Here is a 26,238-nt window from a genome sequence, read left to right on the forward strand (position 1 = left end):
AAACGGGGCCTCACGCACACAAACACTTGCATAGACACACACGCATGCTCATACACACTCATTCACTCAAAAGACAGAGGTTTATTCCTCTGCATGTGTGCACGTGTGTGTGTGTGTGTGTCTGTCTGACCAGAACAAAGACTGCAAACCATAAAGAAATGTGAGTTTGCATGATAATACAAGACACACACAGACACACACACATCCCTAACAGCACACAAGGGTCAATTACAAAATTACTTTAAAATTGTAAACTTTTATTACGCAATTTTATACTGATTACCTGCTTTTTTAAAAGTCAATCTAGTGAAACAAATCTGTAATACATTTTATTTATTGATTATTTTATACATATTGTGCGTTTGTGTAAATTTATGATGTTAATAAAAATTAAAGAACATATGAAACCCAAACATACACATAATGTATTGAGAAATTTAATATGAAATGCTCATAATATCCTTAATAACCCTGCCACTGTGCATTATGAATATCGCTAATGAATTGCATTTGATCCTCTTCCGAATAAAAGTATCTGCTTAACGTAGAAACACAAACAACATAACCCTCTATTACAAAAACAAGTGCTTAAAATGAAGATTATCCTAATGTAGTTGTGCAATAAAATCCTCCATTGCGCTTTATGAATTGCTTTAGTTTGTCTTTTGGATGCTAAATAGATAATTGAGCTTCTTATTTCCTAAACGCAACAGCCTGCATTGATGGTGAATGATGCATGACGCTCTTCAGCAGAAAACTCCTTCACAAAAGAGAAATGAAACAATCTACAGTCTCTGTCTGAGTTTATTTTGGCAGCGCTCCTGTGGGTTTCTCCTTCTGGTGAAGCGCTCTTTCATTCAGACACCGCTCTAATTATAGCCGCTGGCCAGAAACACAAACCACAGCTCAACCACACAACAATAATCATCATCATCAAGACCGTCGCAATAAAAACAAGCCCAAAGGAGGGTTGTAATGGATTATATATCTGCTGGATTATGTAATCAGAACCCAAACATCAAGTATCTGTAATTGAGAGTAAACTACTTTTTAAAAGTTGCAATGGTGGCAGAAATATTGGGGAAAAAACTGACATTAGTACATTAAAGCTGCACGATATGGGAAAATGTGCAATGATGTTGTTGAGTACTGCGATAATGGTATGTTATGATATAATGTTTCCTTAGAGAAATGTTCGTTTTTATTAGATATGTTGAGTCATTTACCTGTGCAGTGATATTAAAATAAACAGGTTAATTAACTATAATTCATACAAAAAAAAAAATAGAGTCAGGGTGCACACATTTAAAGCTCTATTTTTAACAATGTAAGCACAAAGTCTAAAGTGCATGGCGCAGAAGCATTAAAGGTGTGTCTGAATCAACATTTTCTATTTTACAGATGCTCGGTGTACGTTTTTGACTATTCTAAAGCATCAAAATACCATCGTATGTGTGCAGATATTTCAGTAACATGATTAGTGAACTTTCTTGCTTATCTGAGAAACGATGCTGAAGTCAGATATTCTGCTTTAAACATGTGCATTACCTGCCGGAACATCTGTCTTTGTTCCTTTAACCCGCCCAATGCCGGTTTAGCCAATTATATTTCAGCACCCCGGGTTGCCAGATAGTGGAAAACAGCTAATTTCATTCATTCAGTCAGGAAGGCTCTCAAAGCATGTGTCCGTGACTGAAATGCGACCACTGGTGGACAGTAGCAGACTCCGAAATAAGACGCAGATTCAGAGTTCCACATGAGGTTATTAATTAGTAAATAATATAAATATTACGAGCGTGAACATTAGGTAAGCAGGTCACATTGTAACATCGTGTTGTAACAACACGCTACATGACAAGATACACAGTGATGAGCAGTTTGGCTGTTTGCACCAGACGAAACACGACAGAAATGTAAATACAGCCATTCAGAAGCACAGAATAGTGCGCTCACTGCACTCCAGCGGAAAGGTAAGGTTTATAATCTAATGAATACATACTAAACCTCTTTAACATGATTAAATGTAGATGCTGAATCTCTAACAGTTTCTCAGTTCTGAAGTTCAATCTTAAACGGTTTATTTTATTCTCCAGATCTGAGCTGAACTATCTGCTGCTGCTTTCAGTAGTACAGCAATACATGTCTTGTGAAATGCCATTTAAATTCACATTATTAGCATTTAACACTGAATAAAGCACATGAACTGTACACTGTCAGATTTCTGTTGTTCAGCTGTGAAAAAAAGAAGCTGTTTCTAAAATATAAATTTCAGGTGTTGGTTCTGACAAAAACGGCTTTTAATATGGAAAATATTATTTCTATTTTTGTGCCGTTGCTTTTAGTTAGAACATAACTTAAATCAGCTTTTAGGCTCGATCTTCAGAATCGCTCCTTGGTCTTCAATCTGGCAACCTGTGCTTGTGTGATTTGATCCAGGAATGCAATACCTAGTTCAACCACGGTGTCAAACTTATATGCTTTGCACCCCACAAACAGGGTTGTGTTTATATATTATACGAGTTCTGAGATAGCAATAGCAATAGCCTAGTGCAATAGCACGTCAGGACTTCGCGGGTTCGAATCCCGGCTCGACAACATTTCCCTACCCTCCCCCTATCTCTCTCTCCACCTTCGCTTCCTGTCTCAATACTGTCCTATCAAATAATAAAGGCAAAAAAGGCCAAAAAAAAAAAAAGTCAGTTACGTCATGCCATGGCGCATTTGCTGTTTACATGGCGGACTTTGTAAGTGGAAAAACCGAACGCTTCACTAGCGAGAAAACGGAGCATGTGCAGTGCGAGGATAAAGAACCAGCCTCCTCCATTCAACCTCTTTTTCTTTACGATGGCAAATTGGTTGACATAGCCCAACCCTATAATTCAACACACGTCCTGTTCTTATGCCCCATATGGTGATGCACACGTCTCCAAAACCCCACAGGTGGACAAATCAAAACTTGATTAATTACAACAAATATAATTATATTAGCAACAATGCGTCTTAACACACCTCCTTGTCAGACCAGCACACCCATGAGTTCACAAAGTGGTGCAAATGGATGTATTTTTTTAAACAATGCGATGCAAAACGTGAAAAACGAAACCTGCGCTCGTATGAAAATAGCCACAAAGCACGCTTTGGGCCATATTGTGTAGTGTATGATAGGGCCCTTAGATTTTAATTGAAGTTCCACAAACTAATTTCGAGAGGCGCACTTCATATGATTGCTCAAATTTAGATAAAATAAATGCATAAATTGCATATACTAATATTGCAATAACAATAATTTTGCAATATATTATGCAGCCCTACTTACAATATTTATTTTTCATCCGTCTGTTAAAACAGCACAAGTTTATCCTGCTTTAATATATGTGCAGTCAAATAAGAGCACAAAAGTAATCCAAATGTAATCCAAAAGTAGTCAGATTACCATCAATGTGTAATCAAAGAGAGTATATTACTGGCTACACATTTGCTCATGTATTTTGTAATAAATTACAATTTCCAAGTAATCCACTCAGCTCTGTGTGTGAGTTTGAAGTAGACCTGATTTCACCCAGACGGAGGAATTTGATGGTGAGTTTGTAAGTAGGTCAAGACTGCGGCTCATATATAGAGTGATATACATGAGTCCTGCAGCAGACAGCACAGATCTACCGTAGGAGAAAATATAGATTACCTGCTATACCGGCCACTAAAACACACACAGACAGGCCAGAGCACGAGCTAAACCCAAGAGGAGATGTGTATATGTTATTTTACTGTGGGTAAAGGAGAGAATAACACCTTATAACCTGTAGATTTATAACTAATCTGCACATAGAACTCTACATTTCTTATCTTTATATCATATCTTCATATCTTTTTACTAACTGCATCTCTGTTTAATGTTTATCATCTTTTTTTTCATTTTTATTTTGTGTCGTCACTTTATGTACACTGGAAGCTTCTGTAGCCAAAACAAATTCTTTGTGTGTGTGAAGCACACTGATTCTGAAACAGTATTTTAAATGCACTACATATGTTTAGCCAAGTCAAGTCGGCTTTATTGTCATATCAACAATATACAGTGCAATACACAGTGAAACGAGACAAATTCATTGGGACAACTTGCTCACTGTGACTGTCTGATTGATGAAATTGTCAGTACAGCATTATGGGTAATGTAGTTTGTCTGTATGGACTGTGCATAACCAGTGAAGGACGGAATAACAAACGAAATAAGGAGGAAACCTGGAGGAAAATATCTGCTAAAGATGATTATAGGGTTCGTTCACATTTCAACTTCCACAAAGGAGGACAAAACCACAATATTTGGCTATGAACGGAGCCAAACAGTGCCATTAAAACTTCAATCCCATGATGCATTGCCAATAACACATTAAATCACATTGAAAAGCATAGCAAACAATAAAACTATTCAGCTGTTGTGTGTGTATATATATATAAAATCAAGTTTATTACAAAATTCCTTAGGACAATTTTCTCATTGTGACTCTGATTGTTGGAATTTTCAGTACAGCATTATGGGTAATGTAGTTTGTCTGCATGGATTGTGCATTATCAGTAAGGAGGGAACAACATACAAAATAAGGAGGAAACCTGGAGAAAAATATCTAAAAAACAACTATTATAGAGATATTCACATTTCAAATTCCAAATATTAGTCCGACAAAAAACAATATTTGGCTTTGAGCAGAGCAAAACGGTGCAATCCCATGATGCATTGCCAATAACAAAATCACATTCAAAACAGCAAAATATAAAACTGTTGAATCTATTAATTGAATGTATGATCAAGCTTATTACAAAACTCATTAGGGTAATTTGCTTAGTGTGACTCTCTGATTGATGGAATTTTTACCACAGCATCATGGGATATGCAGTATTCCTCCACAAATTCACCCATTCAACACTTTATTTTAAATACAAGGTGAATTAAGGCAAACAGATGCGTTGAAGAAAAGCACACAATCGATGACTGTGAAAAATCTCATTTCCTATGGAGGAAATAAAGCGTTTTTATAGGAGGGTCCCGACTGCTGCGATCTATAAAAACCAGCAACATTAATTAAGAAAACGCCTTTTGTTGTGATGCCAGTCCTTCAGCACAAACATCCATTAAGCCTGACGTTTCGCTCTCATTCATCCTTCTGCCACAGTCTGTGCCCTTTGAACCAGCGGCAGAACCTCGCACTAACAATGGCGTGGAGTTCAGGCCAATGTGGAGTTTTGTCCCGCTGAAGGAATAAATGGCAGATTGTGTCTGGAGGCTCGGAGCAGCAGTTTCCCACGCACTGGTGGGCGTCAGTGACGGCAGGTGCTCACCGCTGCTTTTCCATCACAAAAGCGGACCCTCCGTCGGCCAGCGGCCCCTCACACACACACAAAGAGCCCAGACGCTACTCCAGTCAATTATTCTGGAGACTCCGGCGACTCCGCAAACTCACACACACTGGCTGTATATCAGAGTCAAACAGACCAAAACAACCAGACACAACAAACCTCTGCAGCTAAAAATAAAGAGGCTCAATCTGTTACTCTGGGTTCATGCTCAGATATAATTGTAAAGCAGTTACTGTTGGTTCGTTGGTTTGTTCTTAGTTGCAATTATACAAGGGAGACACGGTGGCGCAGTAGGTAGTGCTGTCACCTCACACAGGGCTCGAAATTGTGACCGTTTTGGTCGCATATGCGCCCGAAATTTTATCTATGCGACCTCAGTTCTGATGACAGGGAGCTACAGCCACAACAAAGGAAAGGTCTGGATCAGAGAATGAAAACAACACTGATAGATTTAGTTTTAGAAACCACCTAAAGTTACAAATAATGGCACATCTGATCAGTGATCATTAAGGGTGTAACGATATAGGTATTCATATTCGTATTAAACCGCTCGGTACGAGACTTTCGGTTCAGTACGCATTACAAACCGAACGATTCAGACTAATATATAAAAAACTAAAAGAGAATAAGTACAAAACATAATGTTTTCCATGCAACAATGCTCAATAAGGCATCCCAAATGACGTGACAGTCAACATGCTGCCCTTCCCCGCCCACCTCCAAACTCCAGTCAGGCACACGCTGCACTAGCTCGCAAAATGGCAATTAAGTTAATGTAATCCTCTTATAACCAACAGCGGGTCTGGCGTTTGGGAGCACTTTGGTTTCCCTGTAAGTTATGTGGGTGATGGCAAGAGAGTGGTGGATATGACAGACTATGACAGTAAGCTATTTTAGCGGTAATATTAGAGCATGTCAACTCATTTACACTGAAATCATGGAATCAGAAACTGGAATTAGACGAAGACAGGCAATTCCTACAGATTCAAACAGGGCAAAACAAATTACTGAGGCGATCGGTACATTTATAGCGGTGGAAATAAGGGTGCTTTCACACCTGCCTTAATTGGTTCGATTGAATCGCACTAGAGTTCGTTCTCCCTCTTGGTACGGTTCATTTGGGCAGGTGAGAATGCAGCAATTGTACTCCAGTGCGCACCAAAAGCGGACCAAATAAGCGTACCGAGACCTGCTTGTAGATGTGCTCTCGGTACGCTTTCAAACGAAGCCTGGAGCGGTACGTCTGTGGTGAGAACATGATCCGTACTAAAACAGGTCCAACCGCAAAAAGTACTGCGCCTTTCGGACTAATCCAGCTGCCGTAGGCCGATGCGATGTGCATTATGGGATATGGAGGAAAAATATTTGTTGACAGCGCTTTACCAACAGAGAGAGAGGGGAAAACATTACCTGATGGATCGTTAGTAATATTTCCGCAAGATGAGCATGTCGCAGTTTAGCTAAACTAATTCACGCCTCCTCCTGAAGTGACGAGCGATGCATTAAACAGTGTTTACCAGCCGCGGCCGCGCTTCATTTTCGTAATGTATAGTTTGTCTAAAGCAGGGATACAATCAGCCAGCGCAGTCGTCCCTCCATAGTAAAGGCGACATTGTGTCTGCCGGTTTTGTTTACTTGCGGGATTTCATTGGCATCTTCCCGCAAGTGAATTCTGACCAATCAATAAGCAGTTTAGGAAATATGTTCAACAACATCTGGCCAATAAGAGATGTGGATTTTCTCAGATGACTGCATTTTGTTTCGATTCAACTGTTTCGGACCAAAGCCAGCAGTGTGGTGTGAAAACGACCCAAAGACGGCAGAAAATGCAACAATGTATCATGTAATACCCTTGGTCTGGACCAAATGAAGCGAACTACAGATGTCGATAATGCCCTGATGTCGTGCGACCTGTTTTCACAGCAAAATGTTCACCACATACGCGGAATTAGGAGGCATTCATGCATCTTTGCACCTAAAAACGGCAAATGCAGCACTCAGAAATGCTTTAAAACAGTTGGTTGGCCCACTGCGCAAGAACAGAACGCAAATGGATTGGTTAATATCAGCTGTCAATCCGATGACAGGGTGCTACAGCCACGAAAACAAAAAGGTCTGGATACGAGAGAATATTATCAACAATGACAGATTTAGTGTTAGAAACCAGCTTAAGTTGCAGATAATGGCAGATCTGATTACTGATCATGTGATGAATGAGTTACACTTTTCCAAGAGTGGATAAAAGACTTCCAGTGGTTAAAGTCCGCTATGAAAATGACTAAAGCATTCACCGTGAAGCCGGTGGGAGTTTTCAGGTAACAGTGTTTGCCACTGAATCTACACATTTTAAGCACGAGATGTTCTACCGTTATTTAATACTTCAATTAATCGTCACGATGCAACAGTCGTGCGACTGACATTGCGTTCACCATCGCTACAGAGCATGCATTCACTGAGATGAAGCTAATATTGCAGCTCATGAAAAGACGGTTACTGCTATTAAGATGACGTATGCGAATAATAGGTTATATGTCAATATCATCTGTGCAATATCAGACAGCACCAGTTGTCAAAACAACAATTAATGTTTATAATAAATGTAATGTCTTGCAAAAACACAAACAAATAATGACGGCTTAGAAAGCGAAACCAAAAGTTGAATCCTAGACATTTTAGAAAAACTGGCCGGATGTCTCAAAAAGGTGCGTCTCTCTGGGTCCTCTGGGTTTCTGCAGAGCATGCGAGACTGTCTGTGGGAGTAAGGGGAAGTTCTTGCACACATGTAGCGAGAAGTAGGAAACGAGTAGGACAAGAGAATGCTTTCCACTGGTTATTCGATTGCGGATGTTTGGCAATTGGGCAGACACACAAAAATAAATAAATAAATAAATAAAAAAAGTGTAAAATAAAATAATAATAATAATAATAATAATAAATGGTTAAAACAAAAATGTTTTGAAAACAGTTTGCTGATAAAAGCATTCTTAAACCTTTTAGTTTTCAATAAAGTGCTATTAAAAAAACTATTGTTTGACAATAAAGAAAGTCCTATACTAAGTGTTTAGTTGGCACTTCAACAAAAGAACGATAAAACAATCATCGAGGCCACGAGAATAGGAAACACTCGAGCGTAAAGGGAAGCAGAATGATGAAAGAGTTTCCTGCAGATATCAGTGTGAGATTTCAGCCGCTGGAGGCCCGAGTGGACAAACGTGCGCAGCTGATGACTAGTGACAGCTGGACGTCAAGACGGAGACACAGAGGTCACAAGAGGAGCCTGGGAGTCAGGATTATCCAGAACATTCCTCCATCTGCTCCATCTCCATCTCAAAGAGACCAGATCCAGCCTGAATAATCAAGAGGAGCTCCAGACAGAGCACATCTCTGAAGAAGAGCTGCAGAATATATTAGAGCTGGGTGATTTAATCGAGGTGCAGCATTCTATCAGTAAAGCTGATTGTGGGAAATGTGTTTAGATGGAGCAGAGTTTACTACATGGGTGATACAGGAGCCATTTTGCCTTCATTAATCACTATTTGTTTATCGATTGGTAAGAAGAAGAGAGTTGAGTAGAAGTAATTTTTGTTGAACATAATGGGCATCCCACAGCACAAAACAGACAATCCACAGTTTGCTGCTACATACAATTTATAGTCCATATCCCACATAAACTTGCAGCATTCAGGTTTTCATCCTGCCAGTGTACATACGCTTGACAACATATGATGAATGAGACCTGTTGTTGTTTAAACTAGGCATGAGCCGGTGTAAGATTCTGACGCTATGATAATCTCGGATAAAAATATCACGGTATTGCGATTACTACTCTAAAATAAGTTCTTTTTAAATGTCTGGGTAAAAAAAAAACACCTTTTCGAACTGTGGATACAATATACTTTATTTCGTGACAGATTCATAATGTTTTGGAGCAGTAAACATGTCAGGCTAATTAGTTCAAATGAATCTTTGACTTCTGCTGTCTTCATTAGTTTCAAAAACACTGATTTATTTACAATTAAAAACGGCATAAATTTGTAAATAAAAAAAATCTTACATATGCCATAGGAACGGTATTACAGAAAATGTTGGTGGTTTAAAAACCTTGACTTTTCCAAACTGCGGTATACCTTGAATACAGTTATCATCTTATGCCTAGTATCAACTTAGAGGTTGATAAAAAAACCTGTGTCTTGGATGTTTTTGCATGTCTGTCTTCTTCTAAAAGTGGAGTAATTTTGCCAATGTGGACTTTAAATTATATCACACTATTTTCTGGTATTTATTTTAATAGCAGTATTTTTTTCAGGACTCACAGATAAATAAAAGTATTTATTTAACACATTTGTCTGCTGTCCCGCAACATTACAGTGTTGGAAATACTCCGATGCAGACAGTTCGTCCATGCAAATGCAAAATGAAAGCACGAATAGCGAGGGGCGAATCAAACCGGAATTACAACCAGAGCCTAAAATAAACACTCACTAAGCGCCAAATGAGAGTAAACCTAAACACTGGTGAGTCTTATAGCACTGTCAGATCCATCCTGCCTTGTATCAGCGGTTCAGGCTGGTGGTGGTGGTGTAATGGTGTGGGGGAGATTTTCTTTGGGTCCATTAGTACCAATTGAGCATCAACGCCACAGCCTACCTGAGTATTGCTGCTGACCATGTCCATCCCTTTATGAGCACAGTGTCTCCATCTTCTGATGGCTACTTCCAGCAGGATAACGCAGCATGTCATAAAGCTCAATCATCTCAGACTGGTGTCTTGAACATGACGATGAGTTCACTGTACTCAAATGGCCTCCACAGTCACCAGAGCTCAATCTAATAGAGCAGCTTTGGGATGTGGTGGAACGGGACATTGGCATCATGGATGTGCAGCCGACAAATCTGCAGCAACTGTGTGATGCTATCATGACAATATGGAGCAAAATCTCTGAGGAATATCTCCAGTAGCTTGTTGAATCTACAACACCAAGGATTAAGACAGTTCTGAAGGCAAAAGGGGTCCAACCCGGGACTAGTAAAGTGTACCTAATAAAGTGGCCAGTGAGTGTATATTTAACTACTTTAGCTGTACATCTATTAGCCAATCATAATCAAGCATTATATGACTATTAATCACATAAAACATTCGCAGAGCATTCATTTCATGGACTCTGTGCACTAAACAAATGCATGTTCCCGAGCTCCGCATGTGATGCACGACAGTCCCGTGCCAGAGATAAAGCCTGCAGAATATCTCTGTTTATGTACGATACCCAGATAAACGCTATCTGTGACGGCAAACAAACTGACTTTCTGCAGTCCGCAATCTCTCCTCAAACACCGCTGATTCATTTCAGAACATAATAGCACAGATCTGCACCTGGAAAGGATCCAGAAGCTGCCAAGCAAGAGTTTCATTCGCAACCCATAGAGTAAACACAAGGTGGACTCTGAGACCCTGGAAACGGCCCTCAGAGAATCAGAATAAACATTTACACAAGTCGCTCTATATGCACAGACAAACAAAACATTGTGCTATTAGTATACCACAGGTCTGCAGAATGCTGGATTCTGATTGGCTGATGAGCATTCTACGGTGTTTGGTTATTTTCAGATAAACGCACAGCTAAAGTAGTTCCGGCGTGTTGAGAGCGCATTACAGCTCTTTCAGTTTATATTTTAATGTTAACTTCTTTATGAAGAAAACAGTGACTTCTGATTGATTTCTAATGTAGTTTAAGTTGGGAATGGCGATATAGGTGGCGTATTACTGTTTATACTGCTGAATGCTGGATTCTGATTGGCTGATGAGCATTCTGAGGTGTTTGGTTATTGCCAGATAAATGCACAGCTAAAGTAGTTCCGGCAGGTATTGAGTGCATTACAGCTCCATATCACTTCACTTCAGCTACAACAGTCAAAAATCACATCAAAACACAATAAAAGGAGGAGGAAGAGATGTGATAAACTCTAGTTCTGCACACAGGAGACTATTTAAGAGGACAAAAACCTGACAAAAAACTCTTAAACACAACATCTGAGCAGTGAAGACCAGAGGAGAAGCACAATAATCATCTCTGGGATTGGGAATTATCAGAAAATAATGCACACCTGAGGTGTAACAGCCACATCTCGTCACCTCAGGTGTGCATTCTTGTCTGATAACTCATTGTCGATTATTCCTTGCATAACATGAAAATATGAAAATATGCAAACAATAATGTTCCAATCTGCCATTCAGTTTCTCATTTCACACGGATGACTTTGATTTACCATTACAGCATTAAATAAACATAAAAGGTATATTTGTTTTCCTGGACTGTTTGAAATCACTTTCATTACTATACATTTCATTCCATTTCTGTACTATACTAAACTATACTACACTTTACTATACATGTTTTAAGATGCTTGATCTGTGCCAACACACAGAAATGGCATTTTCTAATGTATCCACATGTTCAACATGTTCAAAAAGCTGAGCGATATGGCAAAAATACAATCAATAATTATTTTCCATATTGAAGGATAACAATATATATTTTGATATAAGCTGTTAATGCTTTCAGATTTAAAAGAGTACCCCAACAATGACTGAAGCCCCAAAAATGAAATGGCATTACATTTTCAGGGGCTGAAAACTCAAGACATCTCTATTAACACACTTTTAGGTTTCCGTTGTTGCAGATTTCTCCTGTGTGATTGGCTCTTAGATCAATATAGAGTAAAAAAATAGTCCAGAGATTATCATTTTTGACATTATATTGTGATATATTGCTTATCAACCCAGCGCTTCCTATAATCCATACAAGTGTGGATGAAAGGCCAAAACGGAGAGAATAGTATGCATTTGTTGGCCTAAGAAAGGACATTAAGGAATTCTTCACCAAACCTGACAGCCTGATTTATTCTGGCAAATGGCAGTACTCAAAATACATCTGTAAGAAGACAAGTTTTGGCCTCAAAATGTCAGAAATAAAGCAAACAAGAGAGAGTCAAACCAGACTGAAACACTTCTGATTGTGTTGTCAATTTATCCAGGAATATTAATACAACTCACTTCATGATGCAGACTGAAACCGAGACTAAAACCACAGTAATCTTATTCTTTTTTCAGCATCATTGCAGTGTCAACATCTTATTGCCAATTGATAATCCTTCAATAGAGTCTTTTAATAGGTCAGCAAATGATTTGTGTTGTAAATACGGCAGTTCTGGATATGGAAACTATTTTTACTCTCAATGACATTTGAGTGTCTGTCTTGTCTTCTGGAAATTATTTTAGTATGCAGGACAAAAGTTGAAGCTGTCCTACACTTATGCAGTCTTTCATCAGTCACTGCAGACGAGGGTTTAAGGCTTTAATTAATTCTGAATAATTGTCAGTAACACCCACTCTCCATCTCATAAATAAAGCTGCATCATCTTTATAGCTCACATTCTTATGAACTCCATGCACTCATAAATAACATAACAATTAGCACCCAAAAACGGCTGTATTTCTGCTTTTCTGTATTGCCACAAGCACCCAAACAAAAGACAAAACACCAAGCGGATGGACAGATCATTCACCAAAGACCTTGAAAAGCAAAGCGCTGTCGAAGAAATGCATCCGGCAAAAACAAACAGCATCCTAAAAATAATAATAATAATAATTCACACAAAAAAGCTGACACGCATGAAATGAAAGATATTGATTATAATCCTCTGGCACCATTAGCGCTTTGTTTTGTTCGCCAAGTCAAACATGCACTGCTCAAAGTTTGACCAAACGCATAACATCAAATTAAACGGATTCAAATCCACAATCACACCATTACAGAATTAATCTACACAAAAAAAATCTCAATAAAGTCATTTCCTAATACTTTCAGATACAACCAAGTTATTTCCAAACTCAAGCACACACTCCTGTACGACAGACGCTTTCTTGCTGCTGCTCATATTGGGGTTGTGCGGCATGATCAAATTCATATTTCATAGCATCAAAGTGTATTTCATTCATTTTTCTTTGGCTTAGTTCTTTTTTTATCAGGGGCTGCCACAGCGGAATGAGCTGCCAACTATTTCAGCATATTTTTAAACAGCAGACAGCTGCAACCCAGCACTGGGAAACATCCGTACACAATCATTTACACACCACTCACACACTACGGCCAATTAAGTTCATCAATTCCCCTATAGCGCATGTGTTTGGACTGTGGGGGAAACCGGAGCACCCGGAGGAAACCCACGCCAACACGGGGAGAACATGCAAACTCCACACAGAAATGCCAACTGACCCAGTTGAGACTCAAACCAGCGACCTACTTGCTGTAAGGCCATAGTGCTAACCACTGAGCCACCGTGTCACAAATTCATAACAAAACCATAATTTTTCTCAGTCCTGTGATGGTAGACAATTACAAGCAATTTTCTGTCTTTGATATGGATCTAAATCGAACATTCTACGATATGATATCTGTACTCGTCATGATAAGATACCAACGATATATTTGTTAATACCTCAAATTCCGTGATTCAATTCTGCTTCAATGGTACACATTAATGGATCAATATTTATTTATAATGTCAATCTAGCGATAATCTGTGCGTCTCAACTGTATATCATTTTATGAAATTACACAGTAAACAAAATGTAACTACCTATAGGATGCACCGATCCCGATACTTGGATCAGATATCGGTTCAATACCACATATTTTTGCTGGATCGGGTATCGGCTAGCTGGCACCGATCCAAATCCGATATTGCGTGTGCGCTATATTCTGTGTAATTTATAAACCAACAAAATCCGCAAAGATAGCCTATTATAAGGCACTAGCATTAATATAGCAGTAAAATAATTTTGTTTTTGCTTCGAAATGTAGATATTTGGACAAGAAACAAGACAAAAATTCTAGGTAGGATTTTTTTTTTGTGTTGATTAAACCATTTAAGTTCCGTATAAATACAGTAATTAAATACAATTCTGTAGCTCCTGGGGAATAATCGAGACTAGGGCTGTGCAATATGGGGAAAATATTTATTTTTGCGATTTAATTTTGTAGTCAAGCTTCAGCTTAATAATCTGTATCGTGTCTTCTTACTGCTAAAATGCGGTGAATGTTAGTCAAAAAAGGAGCTAAAAAGGAGAATAAATAACTACAATGTTTATTTAAATTTGTTTTTAAATATTCAGAAATTAAACACTCATTTTTCTCTAGAGAAAACATTAAACACAAATAAAATTATTATACAAAAAAAAATTGTATTTATAAAAATGCAGAACACTCAGCAAACTAGCATGGCTTTCTACAGCTTATATAGTCTAAAAACAACATAATTATCACAGAGGCTGCACAAAACATTACAACGTTCAACCTACAGCTGTATTACTGCAATATGGTAAAAACATGTGTGAGGCAACACATATAAAAACAAATATATAATGTATAATGTATAACAACAAATGGCTACAGTTCTGCGACAGCTCTTACAAATGAACTCAGCGTTTCCTCTAGGATTTTCTCCAGCTGTGGCGGCAGGTCTTTTATACACAGATCTACAGACTACCTGTGGTGGTATTTCAATGACAAATGTCGCAAGCGCAGAATTACAAGTGAGCTATTATGTAATAGCCTACGAACATGCGAATCTCTGGGCTTGTGCACAGAACTTCTTGCACGCCCTCAAATATACGCTGCTCAAGCCCAGATCTTCTTGTGCGCTCTTAAATAAACACTGCTGAAGTGCGATTTAGTGCGTTTATGTTACGAGTATGTCTCCAACATTTATTAGATTTGCTAGGAGCATTTATGAATGTCTCTAATAGACCTACAAAGCGGCATTAATGCGTCCTGAAGTAAAGTGAAACGGCTATACGCTTTGTTTACTGGCATCAAGCGCCTGTCAATCAGCACGTCACCTTAAAGGGTTAAAACAAATGACGCCCAGCACTGCTACGGTTACAGAAAAGTTCACTCTGTTATAGTAACTTACCATTTCATACGTTTTGGTGTGATTATAACCTGCTATTAAAAAAAACCAATGTTTTGAATAAGAAGCTGTGATGTAGCCGTGCCGGGATCAATTTTGGCATGGAAGAATGAATGTAGCGGAAACTATGGAGCTGTCTTTGTTCGGTGTCTGTGACTTTGAAACCCGGATATTCCCATATTACCAACCTAATGTTTTTTTTTTTAATATTACTTAGTCTATTAATGCCTCTGAATTGGCAGATGCCATCATTCCACTTGTTCACATTTTCTTGTTTTTTTATTGTGGGCGCTCCGCATCGTTTGGGTGAGCAACTTTGATTGGACAGAACGAAAGTGTGCTCACTCAATTGGCTAATAAGACTGTCACACAGAGACGGCAGTCACGCATTTGCTCTGGGCACGGGAAATTAAATATTTCATCTTGCAGCCTCTTGCGATTAGCTAATCGCAATGTTTCAAATTGTGATTGCGATTCGATTTCAATTAATCGCACAGCCCTAACCCAGACTCAACACTGCATATCTTGTGGAATTGTGTATGCGCACATTGCAATATCAATGTTAAAGCAATATATTGTGCAGGCCAAATTAGTATAAGTTAGTATAGTATACGTTTATTTTACACAAAAATGCCATGCTTGATTTTTGATGTCACTTGTCAACTCTTCGTAACAGTGAAATATGCAATCAATTTCTATATAAATGCTAATAAATTGGCTTGTTATTTTTAAGGCTTTAAATAAAACCATTGTACTACAGTTTTAAAATGTATATTTTTTTATTTTTCCTACTTGAAATTATTTGTGTGCATTATACAACCAACTTCTGAGTGAAAACTGCTTTAAAGTACATCAATAATTTTAGGAAATTACCTAAAATTACATTTACATCAAATTTTATTTATTTCTTAGTTCTACATAAACACAGGTTTACCTGTCTTTAAAACTGTGTGAAAATGTAAATGAAAACTCGACTCTGTTTTCAGTGCAGTGATGCTGGAGTTAGTAAACACCTCAAGAAAAACACGTACTGTTGCTTTAAATGGCATTTCTGGCTTTAGGCGCCCCATCCCCCATTTCTCTCTCTCACACACACACACACACTCTCTCTCTCTCTCTCTGCTCGACCACCCCCCACCCATGCAGCACATGCAGCTCATGCAGCCTGCATACACAACATGCGCGCACACACACACACAAAGAGAGAGAGAGACGGGCCGACTGGAGACTGACTGCCGATACAGAGGCCATTTCAGTCCAGAGAGGAATTCCACACCACCATCCCCCATTCAGCCATGTGGACCATCCTCTTAACACACACACACACACACACACACACACACACACACACACACACACACACACACACACACTTATTTAGCAAACACTTTTATCCAAAACAACTTACAAACATACAGATGCATACACAAATACAAGTGTGCTCACACACTTTTACATATATTCATTCAGTGAATGCTTTTGTCCAAATTAACTTACACACACACACGTTTATTTTTTCAGTGGACACTTATCAAAATTAACTTACACACACACGTTTATTTTTTCAGTGGACACTTATCAAAATTAACATACACACACACACACACAAATATTCATACACACCCATTTATTCATTTCGCAGATGCTTTTATCCAAAGTGACTTACAAACACACACATGCACAGATGACACAATCTACATTGTAAAAGCGCTATACAAATAAAGCTGAATTGAAAAAATTGAATACACACTGATGCAAGTATACGCAAACAAACGTATATAAAAAAACACGCACACAAAAACACACTCATGCTCACATAAACAAGCATGCGCGCACAGACACACACAAACACACACACCCCCACCCATCCAAGCACTAAAATGGCCTCTGCATACACACATACAAGCACACACACACACACATACATACATACAAACACACACACACAACATCACATATGTATGGAAAAACACATACAAGCACACACAGATGCACACACATACACACACCTACCTACAACTGCGCGCACACACGCATTCAAGCATGCACACACAAGCACACAAAAAAAACACACATACATGTGGGCAAATACACAAGCACACACACACACACACACACACACACACACACACACACTCACACACAAGCGCATACACAGGCACAGACACCCACACAGACACATACCTACATACAAGCGCACACACAATGACAGACACACCCATTCACAAACACACAAGCACATTTCACACACACAAACATACAAGAGAGCACACAAAAGCTCACACACACACACACACACACACACACACACACACACACACACACACACACGCTATCTCTCTGCCAGTAATGCAGAAACGCACACACACACCCAGTGTTACAGCAATAACAGCAGAAACACACAGTAATGATCATCAAGGCTAATGAGTTTCCACCAATAGACGAGTGTTTGAAAGACACACCGCCTGCTCGGCTTTTTACAGCCCCTGTGCTCAGCCAGGGAATCTTGGAATGCTAGAGCAGAACACTATTACACAACACACACAACACACACACACACACACACACACACACACACACACACACACACACACACACACACACACACACACACAAACACAAACACAAACACAAACACAAACACAAACACACACACACACACACACACACACACACACACACACACACACAAACACAAACACAAACACACACACACACACACACAGCAGCCAAAACATCAGGCTTCAGCATAAGAGCGCTTCACAACAAACACCAGCAGAACATCTCACACTCAGAACTATAATGAAATGAATCCTCTCCTTTCCCAGAACAAACACGTGAGCATTATTAAATCAGCATACACTGACGGGAGACGCTAAACCACCTGAAAATCATCTGTACGTGTGTTTAAATGCACTGTTAGCACTTTCCCCTTAGAATCTATGATAACTTGCATTAAATCAATCAGAAAACATACTGTATTGACATTTACAGCACCAGTTATCTGGACATTTGTCATGTAGTTCCAGTATTGCATGTCTCTACTGTAAAATAGACTCTTATATACTCTTAAAATACAGTAACGTACAGCTTAGGGCTGCACGATTAATCAAAAAACGATCACGATCTCGATTCCACCCTACACACGATCTTAATTCTGCTTTTCTACGATTCAGCCAATTATATTTTCAAGCTCAGGAGAGAAGCTTAAAGGCGTCCCCACAGGTCCGCACAGTAACATGGCATTAAAAGTGTCACATACTGTATTTTTAAGGCATAATTCACCGAGAAATCTCATTTCTGTCTTATGTAAGGATTTATTTGCGGCCGCAAAAATCACACGTGAGCTGACCACGAGCTATCGAGAACGCATGCACATGCACGTACACCAATGACGGCTACTTTAGTGAACAGAACCTGCATATGCTGTGAATAACAAGTTATAAAGTTGTAAATGACGTTCAGTTTGTTGCATAGACTGATCGTTAAAGAGCCGCGCTGAAGGAATGATTTGCATGTGTGTGTATTTTCACAGTGACGGCAGCCATGAGCCGCACTGCGAAGTGAAACCTGTGAGCACATCATTTAAATGATCATAACGCATTTTACAATCATGATTACGACAAGCATTTGATATGTTTGTTTTTTTTTCTTTCATAGCGAACACAGTGTTGTGCATGAAAATAAATGTTTTACAGCGTCAGTACAGCTACTCTAGCTTATATAATGTTAAAAATAATGCAATATAATGCAAACATTTTACCAGTGAAAACAAATGGTCTAATAATGCTGACAATGACAGATGACAAGCACATGTCTTAAACATAATAATTCAACTTTATAATCCTGAATAGTTGTATTCTGATGTCTTCATTTTACTGTGAATTAACAAACAGGACATGTTGAAAGTCTGTTCAAGTCCACCATAATGACTGTACAAAATTTAGCATTTTAAGCAACAGTAGAGCTACACACAGGCCTGATATTATTAGTGTTGTTTTACCAAATCATCACTTTAGAATTATACGGTTCTATCTGACATTTGTCAAAATTTAGTTATTGACATATTCTTATTAAATGACAACTTATTGTTTACATTAAGACTTTAAAAAAAATGTTGCACACATACTGTTTGCTATATGGATTGCAAAAACTTTGAAGCTCAATATCTCAAAATCATTTAGATCGCAGAGAGAACCTTATAATTCCAAGGTGATGATATGCTTGAGAATTTACAATAATAATAGCCTACTCGTATTAACCTTTATTTTACATCTAAAGAATCGTGAGAAAGAATCGTGATCTCGATTTTAAGCAAAAAAATCGTGATTCACATTTTAGCCAGGATCGTGCAGCACTTATACAGCTTATATTACAGCTAAACACTGTCATTTACAAAACCGTTAACAGTGCAAGAACAAATATCTGCCAATGGAGTCAGAAAAGTCTACACAAATCACAGAGAAAACAGGAGTCTTCTGATTCCACTGGCAGATTACACACAAATGCACACACAAATAGCATAAAGTCAAGCAGTTGATCATTTATTAAGGTTTCCACCAAAATTCAAGGACTTTTAAATCACTAATATTTTAAATTGAGCTCCTTTATAAGCAAAATATAGCGCTATGAAAGTCCATCCTGTTCTTAACATTTCACTTATACTTAATATTTAAATTAAAATGTCATAATGGTGATGCTTTTAACATCATTTTGTAAAACGTTGACCTTTTTAAACAACCGCTTTGTTTAAAGAAAGTCATGTTCAAAGAACTTTAATACAATTAGCTGACTTCAATCCTGGCAATACTTAAATGTGCTTTCTGAAATATTGCTAAAATGCATTATTTGTCAAAGTTTATATAAGACTAAACTTTAAGATCTTTAAATTAAGAATTTCTTAGTTATTTCATTCAGTTTTTGAAAGTACCACAGGAAAATAGATGAAACAACACCTAAACTTTGAACTCAAGCACTATCAAGGACCTTTGTTTGTTTTCAAGAGGTCTGTTCTTCGTACGTGGATTCCTCAGTTAGCTGGATTTGGTTATTGACGATTTGACAAGATCCACGATCGTTTCGTTCTTCAAAACTCATCTAAGATTTGTTGTCATAGCAACAGTTCTAGCAGCTCAAACCTGCTCAGGAGCAGGTTTATTTCATGTAAACAGGATTAGATTGGGTCAGTTTAAGGTAAGGTAATACTGAAAGTATGTACCGAATCCTGATATTTTTTAACAGTAGAAGCTATATACACTTGGGAAAATAGTAAATATATTTTTTAACTATATACACATATATAAAAGTTAAAAAAAAAAAAAAAAAAATATATATATATATATATATATATATATATATATATATATATATATATATATATATATATATATATATAAATAAAAGTATATAAAAGTGCAGAGACTGCCATCTGGTGGTTTAAAGAGAATGTATTTATATGAACTTTTTAGATACAAACAAGTAAAATAGCTTTAGTGCAATTTGTGTATGATAATAGACATGCACGATATGCGACTTTTTTATAAAGCAATAATAAATTTATGCAATCATAAACATGTTTTAACAGTAAATATCATGGTGATTTGATGCTTTATCGAAAGTTGCAGACATCTTTACCAATATCAAAATGCTTTTGTGATGCAAAATTAATTTTAATTTATTCTTTACAGAAACTGGCTACTATAATACTACTATAGCTACTATAATAAAGAAAATTCGCTCTAACTGTAAAACTAAATAAAAAGCTAAATCCTCTTGACACATGAAACTGTAAAGCATGTAGCCCACAACAAGTTATTGCATATCATATTTAACAAACCGTTTACTATGAATTTGATGTAATTTTGCTCACACGGATAATTGAATATTAATCATGTCATTACGCTGCTGTGCCGTCAGCCAATCGTTGCATTGCTGATCATGGTTTCGAGGACCGATAGATCTGTCCTTGCTCACACACGCAGCAATCTCAGATAAGTTCATCCAGACATTTTAATCTGATTAGAGAAATTGTTTGAAGAACCAAATTGGCCAGAGATCAGTTATCAAGATGAACAGATCCAGGATCTGCCAAATCATCTTTTAAGCGAGGTAAGAAGAACAGACCCCTGGCCCTGAATTCATATGTCTGGAAATCAAGCACTTTCAGGTCATCGTCAAAATGTGCTGCGATTCGCAGATCGGCTCCACGTCACGCCCGTAAAAGCACGCGCTTTTCTGCTGTGTAAACAATCAGTCAACCTCCTGCCTGCTCTCTAAAATAAAATCTGACATGTGTCTGTAACGAGTGAAAATAGGGTGCGGCTCCTTTAAGAGCGTTTGCCATTGTGTGTGCATCCATGTGTGTGTGTGTGAATGTGTGAACTTTCTTTAACAAGCGCATGTGCACGAGAGTTTTTTTTTCTTTTTCTCTGATGCTCAGATTAAGTTATTTTCTGAAACATCGTGACAGAAGAATAAAGCACAAGATGTGGGATGCCTCCTGTGTGAGCCTTGATTTATTATTCTGCTGCTATCACGAGTCAGGTAAGCTCACCTGTATTTTTTTTTTAACTCTATGCGTTACATGACGTCTTTCACATTTATCCGGAATATGCAGGTGTGAGTAATATGAATCATCCACATATCTTTTGTGACTTCATTATCTGAGATGTGAAACGCATGGAAAAGCTGCCTGAAGGAAATCAATGCAGTCACGCACACACATAAGAGACACGAACGTGCTGGTGGAGTGTGTGTGTGTGTGTTTACAGCAGTTTGACTGATAAATATGAGTTTCTAGCTAAATCATTTGCCCGCAAAGCAGCATTTGCCATTGTTTACATCGTTGCTACAGCATACGGTTAACGCTAGACACTGTACATGTCATGATCAATTTCAGCAAATAAAAACACTTACAGGTTGTAGCGCACAGCTTCTGCTTTGAGGAGATTTTAGCCGAATCCAGCACTGAACTGGGAGAGATTCTGGAGCTGTTTTGTCAAATCATGCTTGCTGTGTGTTTTATAATTCTCTGGAACATAATTAATATTGACCTGTAAGCACTTCTGTCTTTGTGTCGTGTGCTTTGGCAGCCCAAATACAGAAACAGACGAAGCTCTGTGGAAACAGCCGTGTTTTTAGCTTCATCTCTCCTAAAATGTTACAGCGCCTCTGGCCACTTAGCTGTGTAGTGTGTATGCGCAGTAAACAAACCTTTGTGATGTCACAGGGGGCGGAAGTATTTTTTGTAGTCCCCAAAATTTGTTCATTGTAGGCTTTGCTAAGCTAACTCTGTTAAAACCAAGGTCTCCCTTTGCATTGAACTTAGAAGTTTTTACATTCAGAGATGTTGTTTATGTTCACACAGCTACATTACACATCAGCTAAAGTTTAAAATATGAGATCGTAGTGGACCACCCCTTTAAAGTGCACTATGATGTTAATTTAATTTTAAATAAAAACAATGCATGCACATCTCTGAGAGCATGTGGGTTATTAACTGAGAGATTGTTTATTAAAGCGCATATTTTAACAAGCACAGCTCAGAATATGCATTTAATTTTAATTTCAACATAAATGCATGTTACAGCAGGCACTTTAATTGGATTTAGCATGCTTTCTTTGTATATAAAAGCACTTTAAGATTTTTGTACTTTATCCAGAGACTTAAATGCAAAATGTTCATCACATTTACATACACCAGCTTTGAGACACTTGCTCTAAAATAAAAGCAATGCATCCACAGGTCTGGCAATGTGTGCATTACTAACCGAGAGATTATTTATTGAAGCACACTGTGATGTTAAACGGTGTTTAATGTGAATCCTGCATGATATTGAGCTGTATAACAGATATTTTAACAAGCACAGCTCAGAATATGCAGTTGGTTTTATTTTCTACATAAATAAATGCTTTGAAACAATAAAACTGGCACTTTAATTGAATTAAGCATGCTTTCTTTGTATATAAAAGCACTTTGTAAGTGTTTTTAAGTAATCCGGACAATAAAATGCAACATGCTAATGACATTAACATACACCAGGACTTGGAAATTTACTTTGAAATAAAAACAATGCATGCACATCTCTGAGAGCATGTGGGTTATTAACTGAGAGATTGTTTATTAAAGCGCATATTATAACAAGCACAGCTCAGAATATGCATTTAATTTTAATTTCAACATAAATACATGTTACAGCAGGCACTTTAATTGAATTTAGCATGCTTTCTTTGTATATAAAAGCACTTTAAGATTTTTTTTTACTTAATCCGGACACTAAAATGCAACATGTTCATCACATTACATACAACAGCACTGGGAAATTTACTTTGAAATAAAAACAATGCATGCACATCTCTGAGAGCATGTGGGTTATTAACTGAGAGATTGTTTATTAAAGCGCATATTTTAACAAGCACAGCTTAGAAAATGCATTCAATTTTAATATTTACAAATACATGTTACAGCAGGCACTTTAATTGACTTTAGCATGCTTTCTTTGTGCATAAAAGCACATTAAGTTTTTTTTTTTTTTTTATGTAATCCGGACACTAAATTGCAACATGCTCATCATAATTACACACACCAGCACTGAGACATTTGCTCTGAAATAAAAAGCAATGCATGCACATCTCTGACAGCATGCGTGTTGTTAACTGAGAGATTGTTTATTAAAGCACACTGGCATGTTAAATGGTGTTCAATGAGAATTGAGCTGTATAGATTCACCACCCTCCCCCCCCCCCAAAACCTCCAACACAACAAAGCCAAAGCAGACACATACACACACACAACTATAAACACAACCCTCAGAAAGCAATATTTACATTTAACATCATTGCAAAAACTACATGATTATCCTCTTCCTCAGGTTTTAGTTTGGTTTAATGAGCACAAATGTTAAAAAAATGAAGATCAAGAAGCAAAATGAGCATGAAAGCACTTAAATTAAGCGAGTTTGAGCTTTAAACAAGAAATTAAAATGTGTTAAAGTTGACTGATTGTTATTTATTTGATAAAAACAAAATGCTGAGATTCATATTTTAAGGATAAACTCACTTAAAGTGGAAGTACACCAAAAAAAACAACTGTTTTCATTTACTCACACTTGCTCAAGAGTTTTTTTTCTGTCATCCGTTTAAACACAAGATATTTTGAAGAATGTTGTCTATTGACTTAAAGTGTAGGGTTTTAACTACTAAAGAAATGAATGAATATCAGTTCCAAAACAATAAATAAGTGAAAAATATATATATAAACATTTAGATAAGAGTATAATAATGAATAAATACACAAATTAATAGACAGATAAAAATAAGCACGTATAGATAGCTACATAATTAGACATATAAACAGATATATAGACATATATAAACAGATATATAGACATATATAGACATATATAGACAGATAGATAGATAGATAGATAGATAGATAGATAGATAGATAGATAGATAGATAGATAGATAGATAGATAGATAGATAGATAGATAGATAGATAGACAGATAGACAGACAATGTACCACTTAACATTATTAACACCACTTGAGGGCGAGTAAATAGTGAGTAACGTTGGGTTTTCGGGGGGTGAACTGTCCCTTTAATTTTTCAGACGACTTATCAAGCAAAATGTTTCTTGATTTAATAATGTTTAATCGAACAAATCTGCTTCAACAGCAGTGAGTTATTGCTGAATACAGCGAGTAGTATTTGTATTTCTGAATGAATGTGACTCATTCACGTCGACAAAACACTCACTCTAATACTAACACACACACACACACACACACACACACACACACACACTTCAGCACTGATTTTTAACGGTCAAATAAATCTGACGCGTTCAAAACGAGCAGCAAACACGCTTCAGGAGCATTTTAACAACACGAAATCCCACAGAAACAGCGGCTATATTCAGAAATAATTGTTAAATTGTCTCACCTGCAGCGAAAGTTGCCAGAAGAAGTGCCAAAGTGAGCAGAGAAGCGAACATATTCCTTTAATCAGACCAAAAACAGCCCGGATTTACTCCTGTTCGGCGTCCTCTGCCTCGCACACATTTAAACCGATCACACACTCACACGCACTCACTCACTGAAAAACACACACACACTCTCACACACCACACGCACACGCGCGCGCTGGAGCCCGAGTGACCGTCGGCCTGATGTCCACACCAGCGGCTCTCAGTCAAACCTGAGCCCGATTTAAAGCCATCAGGAACGGCGGATAATCCACACTGACGCCCCCCAAATAATCAACCAAATCTCAGGGCAGGTCTTGCAGAGCCTTTCCGCCTGTGCAGCTTCTGGTCGCCCGGATTCTGACCCGCACCGAACTGAACTGAGTCCAAAATGGCTTCGGAGAGCCAAACGCAGCCAGCGGGGAAACCGAGATTCCACGTATACTACGGCCAGGGATCCGCTCATGAATATTAATTACGCGACGTGACGCTTTACTACGAGTGCGTGCTGATTGGATGAGCTGCAGTCAGGCTTGGCTCATGAATACTTAATCGACCGCGCGAATGGATGCTACGAGTGTGACGTCAGCAGGGTGTCGTTAATATTCATGATGCGCGTACTCGCCGTAGTAGGATTTGGGAATTTCGCAGCAGGGAAACCCGGATGTTGAAAAACAAAGAGAGGAACGCGAAGCCTTTTTGAGTCCATATGCTCGCACGATTTTACACACACACACACACACACACACGCCTGCGATAATAACAAACAATACAGTGTTTTGGTGCAAATGTGACTGTGATTGAGTTATGCAGAATTACATGCTCGTATTATTTTGATTTGAGATTAAATATCATTGATTTATTAGTTACTGAGATAGAATCTGAGCCTTAAAATGAAAACAATTTTTAACAATTATTTTTTTGAATTACATAAAAAATTATATATATATATAATT

General features: G+C 37.9%; 1 protein-coding gene across 1 annotated transcript in view; it reads right to left on the reverse strand.

Moving 5' to 3' along the window:
• acvr2ba (activin A receptor type 2Ba) overlaps positions 1–25,725 on the reverse strand; it is a 56,775-nt gene extending 31,050 nt beyond the window's left edge. The window contains 1 exon segment of the mRNA NM_131210.3: positions 25,261–25,725. Within this exon segment, the coding sequence (NP_571285.1) occupies positions 25,261–25,312 (52 nt within the window). The 5' untranslated portion in view covers positions 25,313–25,725.
• Positions 25,726–26,238: the final 513 nt, after the last annotated feature.

Source organism: Danio rerio, chromosome 24 (genome assembly GCF_049306965.1).
Source record: "Danio rerio strain Tuebingen ecotype United States chromosome 24, GRCz12tu, whole genome shotgun sequence".
In the NCBI taxonomy this organism is placed as follows: Eukaryota; Metazoa; Chordata; class Actinopteri; order Cypriniformes; family Danionidae; genus Danio; species Danio rerio.